Here is a 9,266-nt window from a genome sequence, read left to right as displayed (position 1 = left end):
TCTGCTGGTGACACCATCTACACAGCCACATGTTGATCTCCAAGATGCCTCTGCTCCTACCTCGGCCTTTATCCTTGATTTTGGGATTTATGTCTGTCTGTTATGCAATTTGTTGAAAAAGCTCCTGTGCTGCATTTCTGTAATGAGGATAGCCTGCTGGTTCAAACCCCAACCTGACAGAGTGTTTGACCCATCCATCTGGGGTGCCCTAGCAGACATAACACTCCTGCTGGTTTTTGTTTAAAATTTCCTTTTATAAAATTGGCTTTCTAACATATTTATGTAGGTTTTTCTAAAGGAGCTGTTTTCACAGTATTTTTGTGATGAGATTGAAAGGATGGATATAGAAGACCTGAATATTTGGAGAATATCATTAATGAAACCAATTTTATCTGTAATTTGAATGTTAGAACCAGTTCTTAAAGTTCAAGTAGCAAAAATTATAATCTTCCTTCTCAGTACCTTCCTCTAACTGCTGTGTTTCAAAGAAAAAGCATATGATGGGTGGCATTTAGCAGTGATTTCTCTTGAAGGGAACCTTTAAGTTTTTGGTGCTTAATAATTTGTGCATGGCTCACTGCAGTGTAAAAAGTCCAATAACTGAAATGATGCAGAAGGGTAAGATCCATATTCACTATCTGCATTTCAGCACAACCTTCATAATAATGCATTGTACCCCTGTTGCCCATAAAATCAAAACATCTCATAATGGTTTGAAAGCATTAAAGGATGATCATCAGTTTTGAAGCCACAATTCCATTTTACCTAACATTGTTATAAGTAATACTGAAGATAACTAGAAGTGAAGGTAATTGGGGAAAAAAATCTTTGTTGTTTTCAGCTTTACTTTGTACATATAACAGCACTGTGCATATAGTTGCTTTTGTCATTTTTCCATTTTGTTGTGGGTCTTTTAAACAGTAAAGAGGGGAGCAGAGCAATAGGAAAATGTGTTTGTTAAATGGGATTCATGTAGTGTGTGTTAGACCTGTTTTTAAATTTTGTGAAACAGAGTGAACATGATGTGAATTAACCCTAGCAGGATAAGTGTATATTATCATGCCCATTTCGTAGGTGGGTAGACTGAGACACAGAATGCTTAAGTAACCTGTCCAAGATATTATGGCAAGTCAGCGGCAGACTCGGGAATAGAAGTTAGGACTCCTAACTGACCTTTGGGGATACCGATTCTTTCCTATTATCAGTGGAGAAGCTGGACTCTAAGGCGTATTTGTTATTTATAATTTGTTTCCTTAAATTCCTGGGTGTTTTTCAGGTCAGATTAGTATTTGAACTAGTTTAAGGGAATCTTTTTCTGTAGCTTTGGGGGTTTATAATGGGATTAAGACGGGTCTTAAATAGAAAATGCGTGTTCTTTTGTGCACTTACTCGTCCTTCTCTGCCTTAGGGTTGCACAGAATATGAAAACCATCCTTTAAAAAAAATTAATAATTTTAAATTCTCTTTGACTGAAAATTTTCCCTGTTAATCAAAAAGTCCTTAGCTTTTCATTTTATTGCCCTACCACCTTTGATATCACTTGAGTGCTCTTCCTCCATGATCCCTAACTTTTGCTGATGCGTAAGCTATGATACAGAGCAAGTTGTTACTCAATAACTACACTGCAGTCAACATTGTACTTTGCTTTCTCTGTCAAACCTAGTTTTAATTCCGCAATTTCCTGTTGTCCTGAGCAATGTCAGAGCACGTGATGCCTGCAAGCTATGGGTTTGGGACCACTGAGCTATCACAAATAGTTATATTAATGATAATAGTTCTAGCAAAGACCAAACAGGATGGGTTGCATTTAGAATCAGTGAGTTATGGCCCTTTAATTTGCAGTAGGGTTGATTATTTAGGAGTACGTTTCTTCATTAATGGGAAACAAAAAATTGAACCAGGGCTTCCTGCTGTATGGGCTGACCCTGATTTTTATTTCTTAAATATGGGTATGCAAAATTGCTAAAATAACTTTTTTGTTTTGTCTCCAGAGAATGTTTTGAAGATTTTTTTTGAACAAATGCCAGATAGTTGAGTTTAAGCAGTCTCCATCTTTTCAATTTTCATTCTTGATGTTGTTTTGTTTTGTTTTACAGCGAGATTTAGAAATTGCGATGAAAACAGAAAAGTACAGTTTGAAAGCAGTAAGCCAGAAGATTTTGCAGCAGGTGAAGATGGTGTGATATATGCAGCAAGAAGTTTACAACTTTCTACAGAGCCTGCTGAGTTCATAGTATATGCTAAAGACAAAGAAACCCAGGAAGAATGGCAAATGACAGTGAAGCTGACCCTCGAGCCTGCATTTACAGAGGATTCAGTTAAGGTAAAATAGGCTTATGCATCCAAGGAAACATATCTGAAAATAAGTTTTACATTGCGTCCGGTATACACCTCCATATTGAACATCTCACTAATGGGTAAGTAATGTATAAATCAGTTTAAAGCCTTGATCCTATAAACAACATTACACAATTTTGTAGCTCTGTTTAAGTACCCAGAAATCATTTGTATGTGAGCTTTCTATTTGTACAGCTTCAGATTTATACCTGAATTTAAATTGGAAGTGGTCATTTCTTTATTTTAAATTGCTTGAAAGCATTGCAGTATTTATTCAAGCAGTTAAATATAACCACAAAATAAACAATTCTGTACTAGAATCCATCAATCAAGTTTATTAGATGGAATCTGTAGATTTACAGTGCTAGCAGGAAAGCCTTTCTGGCATAGAGGATTGGTTTTGTCTTGTCCCTTTATAATCAAATTGGGGAATGTAAATTATTCATAATTCCAGATATTCTCCCTTTGGTGCAAACTGTCATAAACCAAACCAAGTAATACAAATGGACTCTACCCATGTATAAATAATCTAGTAAACTCATTTTAGTATAATTTTAAATTCAAGTTTATACTACTCTCACCTGTTAAGCTACTTTCTTTCCTGTTATTTTTATTTTCATCTTAAATTTTAGAGAAGTTCATTCCATCCATTGTGGCTGAAATAGCCATATAAAATAATAGTCATAAAGACCCAAGCATCCATTTTAAAACTGATTGCATTTAGTTATTCAGGTTTATTATTTCTGAGAGTAGTCACAGATGCAAATTGGCTTAGTTCTAAATAGTTTTGTTCTTTTGGGTTATTTTTGTGTTTGTTTTTTAAATGTTTAATACATCTAGGGCCAAGTTCTGGTGAAGAAAGCAGGTAGTCATGCCTGTTAGGAAAGCCTAATATGTAAACAACTAGTTGGATTTTCAAGGAGATGCACTGTTCCTTTATATAAAGGCCCAGTTGCTCCATTCACAGTGTGCAAGAGAAACAGGTCTTCAGTTTACAAGGAATGGTTTAAAGACTTGGATGCATTTAACTGGATAAAATATTTCCCCCCACAATAATAGGAAGAGGATCAGTATTGGTTTTGTTTGTTTTATCCTTAAGGAAAATAATTTGCTGCTATGCACACAGGCCTCCAGACTTAGGCTACAGTGACTGCAGATGTACAGAGGAATAGAAAGGAAAAGTTGACACCCTGCAGAGATTAATGCCCACTGTGCAAAGTGGGTCATCTACAGCATCCATCATGGCTGACATAGGTTTAAAATAATTACAGCATTAATTCTATGGGATTTAATAGGGTCATAAATATTTGAGACATTCTGTACCAGCATGTATTAAACTTCTCCAGGAACTCATATTATATTTTAGCACATCCAGATCTAAATTTAATGTACAGTAGCACACACATTACCTGAACTGTAGTTCCAACTAATGAGAAATATAAAAGGCGTACTATTAAATTCTTCACAGTATTAACTAATATCCAGAAAGTGCAAAGTAGTTTACACAGCAGTGTCATGCAATAAATTGCTTACATTTCTATTTTCTTTCCAACTGGCATGCTGAAAAAAAGGCATTTGTCATATAGGAAAAATGTAAATAATATTGCTCATTTTGCTATTGTCCTGTGAACCTAATGGACATCTTCATAAACATGGAGTAAAGAGCATCTTTCAGATGGTCACAAGACAGTATTAAACCCATTTTTCAATGTATACTACTAGTTCCCCTGCTATATCTATTTAATTTCAATATTTCCTTTGAACAGGATCAGAAGAAAATTGAAGAAATTGTATTTCCGTGGCAAGAAAATAAGCACAGTAGTCATCTGAAGAGACAGAAGAGAGACTGGGTCATCCCTCCAATCAATTTACCAGAAAACTCCAGAGGGCCTTTTCCTCAGGAATTAGTTAGGGTAAGGCTATTAGGAAGCAAGAAGATAGAAATGTGATTACAGCATTCTTTGGAAGAATAACTTCTGGCATCATTTGATAATCCACCTGCTTGTTAAACACTTAAGGGCCGAATTCCATTATTACAGCTATCCAGAAGATGTTTTGCTAGCTTCTTTGGTCGGGCAAGTTCTTTTTGTGTTCCTTACTCTGTACAAAGTGATTTAAAATGAGATGGTGGTTGCCTTGGTGATTTTCTTCCTGTGTAGAAGGAACCTCTACCAGGACAAAACTGGCAGTGGTAGCTCTACTGGCTATTCAGCTACATACTCTGAAACTTCCCCACTTGCTCTTTGTGAGTGTTGGAAGAGGGGAGGTGTATGTGCATGCATGTGTCCCTGCAAGCAGAGCAGGGAGGAAGGAATAAGGGATGGTACTAAGCTTATTGGGAGTGGTTCAAAGGCACATTGGAGAGAGAGAGAGAGACTGCCTTTTGTTGAGAAATGTATGGCAAGGGGCATATTCATTACCAAGCATTGTTGTATGGAGTGTAGACAGTCTGCTAATTCTGCCAGCAGCACTCAGTTTCCCCAGAGGTTGTGGTGAGGAGTATACTGGGAACAGATATGGGCTTGGCTGTGTCTTGCCTGAACACTTGCAAGTGACTTACCTAAAGGGGTAGCAAGAGGTACAGTTTCCTCTTAACTTGTTAGCCAAGGCCGACATGTATCATTCTGTTTTTCTTCTGCAATAGTTATGAGATCACAAGCAGTTAAAAGGTTGCAAATTATTACTGTATTCGCTAGAATCAAAGATGAGGTTCCTCCCCTCCCACCAGTCAACATGGGGAGAGCAGCCTTGTCTTATATTTAAGTTTTGGCCTGGGGTGCAGAAAATGGTTGGAGCAGAGGGTGGGGTGAACAGGCAAAAGGAGAGTAGGTGGCAGGGGGAGCAGGCAGGTGGGGGCAGTTAGCAAGGGGGCATGAGGCATGGGATGGAAGACAAGTGGCAGAGGCAGCAGGTACAGGAGGGTAAAGGACAGGTGGCAGAGGGGCAGGCTTGGATGGGGCAATGATTGCAGAAGTCAGGCAGGGAGGGCAAGGGACAGGGGTTTGGCTCCTCTCTCCCTTTTGTGGGGAAAGCAGCAGCGGTGAGGGGAACACATTTTAAAGTGCTGTTCAATAATTAGATTCTGTACATAGAATATGAAAACCAATAAACCAGTTATCAAGTATTGAATCTAATTTTGGGGTTGTCATCTTAAATTTGAGGTAGACTTGGATTTGGGTAAATACAGTATCAAGCATTAAGAGAGCAATGTACTATCCTTAACATTGGCCCAGGAATGTAGATGAGAGTGGTTTCTTTTTTTCCCCCTCCACACATTATTTTACAGTATATTTTAGTATTAATGCAAGTTCTGCATACCTCTTTGTTTTCTGCAGTAGTACTAACATTAAAAACATGTACCATATTTCACAGTGTAGAAATCAAGGTTTGAAGCTCAAATATTGACCCTTAAATTTCCACCTCGACTCATACATCATATCCAGGGCCAGGCCTGGCCTGGCCTTGCCAGTACTTAACTTCCAGGGTATGGAAACTGCAGCCACTGGGGTACTTGGTTTCCCTGGCATCCAGCAGCTCCTTGTCTCCCTGCTGCAGTGCTCGGGGCATCGGGTAGGGAAGCAACGGGGATGGATGAGCTAGAGTGCAGAGCATAGGGCTGAGGCTGGTGGGAGCATAAAGCCCATGCTCAGAGGGGCGGCAGAAGCATAGAGCTCAGGTGCTCAGGGTGTGGGGGAGGGTGTGTGGGGGTGTGAGGGAACATAGGGGATTGTGGGGATCCCCCACAGACTTCACACCATGGTGCACAGCAGCTTGTAGTCCTACCAGTACTTGTGCATCACCAGGGGAAGCTGCGCACACTGGAGTCAGCTGTGTTCCCCCGTCCCCTGCCTGTGCGTGGTGGTCAGGAGTGTAGTCTGCCCAGTCCTCCCCAGTCACACCGCTCAGAGAGACCAGGACCTGTCTTGGTGCTTGGCTGGTGCACCACAGCCAGTACCAGCCCCAGCCCCTGCAAGCAGTGCTGCCTGGGCCGCACCAGCCAAACACTGATCCTGACCCTGGCCCCTCTGAGTTGCATGATACAGGCAGGCCAGGAAGCCTGCACTCTTTGCCACTACAGCAGGTAGGTGGCAGGGAAGGCAGCTGACTCCAGTGCTGGCTTGCAGGGGACCAGGCTAGGCTTGGTGCTCGTCAGTGCTGCTCACAGGGGACTGGGACAGGGCTGGGCTTGCTGCTTGGCTAGCGTAGCCCAGGCAGCACCACTAGCAGGGGAAGGGGCCATGCCAGCCAAGCATAGATCCCAGTCCTGACATATATACACTATGCCTATCCTAATCCTAACTTTTTGTACCAGAAAACCTGGGTCGACCTTTACATCGTGAAATATGGTACTATTTTATTTTCAGTAATAAATCCTAAAAAGCTAGCTATTTATAAGAAAGGCCACTTGCATCTTAGAATATCTGTCTGCTTTTTTCTTTTTTTTCTCCTGGAGAATTTATTGTAAAATAAAAAGGCCCACATTGTTTGTGTTAATGTTAATACTACTTCCAATGGACTTTTTTACTTGTAAAAGAGGTTTCAGCCTAATGATATTGTTGAAAGTGAAATCAGTTAAAAACTAATGTTAATTTTGCCCTTCATAAGCAATTACAATATTGTGTTGTGTTCAACTAACATGAGCATTGTCATCTTGACACTTAGATTAGGTCTGATCGGGATAAAAGTCTGTCGCTGCGGTACAGTGTTACAGGACCAGGAGCAGACCAACCTCCAACAGGAATCTTTATCATCAACCCCATCTCAGGTCAACTATCTGTGACTAAACCTTTAGATCGGGAGCAAATAGCTTCTTTTCATGTAAGTTTTTAATTTACTATAGACCAGATTATCAGATCAAAGATTAATATCTGTTTCAAATTTGACTTATACATCTGGCATGGTTTTCTCCAAGCAATGATTTAAAGAGTTATACTGAATTTGTATTTATTGTACTTATTATACATAATAAAAAGACCTCCTGGCATGTTGAAACAGCTTAACAAATGTGACTTGCAATATTTAAAGATGACTGAGATGTGGATGCCATAATTTATATTTCTGATTTATACTATTGATTACGAATTCTAGCATATTGTATGTTTGACAGAAGCCTATTTTTAATATAACAACTTCACTTGGGCATAATTACTACTGGAATTACAGCAATTGAAATCATAGAAATGGATGGGAAGAAAAACTACCGATTTTCAGGGCAATTCGAAGCATTTTAATGGAATTAGAATAGTAAATTAGGCCTGACAGTTCATGGTGATTCTTTGCTGTAGAGAAATCGGCACAGCAGACCAAATACTTCTACAGCATTAGAAGAAAACAGTATTTTGGTGAGAAGCAGAAGACCATGCTTTGATTGGAAGTTGTCTTCTGCTTGAGAGGCCGCCAGAACAATGGCATGGAAGCAACTCAATTCCTGGAGAGTTTTTAGGGTAGAATGGGTTTAGAGCATCCCTTTTTGGCTCATCCAAAAAGCAGCTTTGATTCTCTACTGTACTGAGGATTTGGCAGTTCCCATTCATGGATGAAGCCTGGTTCTTGTTTTAGGGCATCTTGGGGAGGCCTCATTAGAACTTTGGAATTCTGAGCAAGTTTTCATAGATTTTATAGACATTAGGGCTGGAAGGGACCTTGGAAGATCGAGTCCAGCCCTCTGCTCCAAGGGCAGGAAGTCAGCTAAGGTCAAAGGGTCACAGCAAGATAAGTGGCCAAACGTTTCTTAAGAGTCCAGAAGAGTTGTTTGTACCACTTCTGGAGGGAGTCTGTTCTAGGCCTTGGGGGCTCAGACAGTAAAGAAGTGTTTCCTTATGTCCAGCCTAAAACAGTCTTGGAGGAGTTTGTGACCACTGGACCTTGTCATCCCTTGGGGCACTCTGGTGAACAGGCGTTCCCCAGGTCCTGATGCACACCCCTTGTAGGCTGCCACCAGGTGCCCCCTGAGCTTGCACTTTTCCAGGCTGAAGAGTCCCATGGCTCTCAGCCTGTCAGCATAAGGCCTGTTCTCTTGCCCTCTGATCATGCACGTGGCTCTCCTCTGGACTCTCTCAAGCTTCTCGACATCCTTCTTGAATTGTGGAGCCCAGAACTGGATGCAGTACTCCAGCTGCAGCCTCACCAAGGCTGAGTACAATGAGAGAATGACGTCCTGGGATTTGCTTGAGAAGCATCTATGGATGCAAGCCAGAGGGTTTTTTTGCTTTACCAGTTGCAACATCACATTGGTGGCTCTTGTTCACCTTTTGGTCAGTCATGACCCCCATCTCTTTTTTGGCCGTGGTGCTAGCGAGCATAGCACTGCTGTAGCTATAAGTGTGCTGTGGGTTTTTTCCCCCGGGGTGGAGTACCTTGCATTTTTCGGTATTGAATTACATCAGTTTTATATCCAACCACTTTCTAAGCCTATTCAGGTCAGCCTAGATCACCATCCTGTCCTCGGGTGTGGATGCTCTACTCCAAAGTTTAGTGTCATAGGCAAACTTGGCCAGTGCACTGCTAACGCCAGTGTCCACATGGTTAATAAAAATGTTAAAGAGAACAGGTCCGAGGACAGAACCTTGGGGGACACCACTGGTAACGGAGCGCCATGATGATTCACTTCCGTCAATTACCACTCTCTGGGTCAGACCTCAGAGCCAATTCCCCAGCCATCGGACTATGACGTAGCCGAGGCCACAGTTGGCCAATTCTTCTAAGAGGAGATCATGGGACACCAGATTGAAGGCTTTTTTAAAGTCCAGATACATGATGTCAATCTCTTCTCCCTTGTCCAGGTGAGATGTCACTTGGTCCTAGAAGGAGATGACATTGGTCAGGCAAGACCTACCCACAGCAAATCCATGCTGGCTGTCCCTCAGGATATTGCCATCAGCCAGCTTGTCAAGGATGGTTTCTTTTATTCACCCCCCCCCCCCCCCCCC

General features: G+C 41.3%; 1 protein-coding gene across 2 annotated transcripts in view; it reads left to right on the top strand.

The window, feature by feature from the left end:
• Positions 1-9,266, top strand: part of CDH2 (cadherin 2) — a 233,239-nt gene that overhangs the window by 137,311 nt on the left and 86,662 nt on the right. For both annotated transcript variants that reach the window (XM_019526575.1, XM_019526567.1), the window contains exons 4-6: positions 2,097-2,323; positions 4,104-4,250; positions 7,000-7,155. In XM_019526575.1, coding sequence (XP_019382120.1) covers positions 2,097-2,323; positions 4,104-4,250; positions 7,000-7,155 — 530 coding nt within the window. The remainder of the gene's footprint in view (positions 1-2,096; positions 2,324-4,103; positions 4,251-6,999; positions 7,156-9,266) is intronic.

Source organism: Gavialis gangeticus, unplaced genomic scaffold, assembly GCF_001723915.1.
Source record: "Gavialis gangeticus isolate Ggan-Ray unplaced genomic scaffold, GavGan_comp1, whole genome shotgun sequence".
NCBI lineage: Eukaryota > Metazoa > Chordata > Crocodylia > Gavialidae > Gavialis > Gavialis gangeticus.
This window is presented reverse-complemented; position numbering and strand designations above follow the sequence as displayed.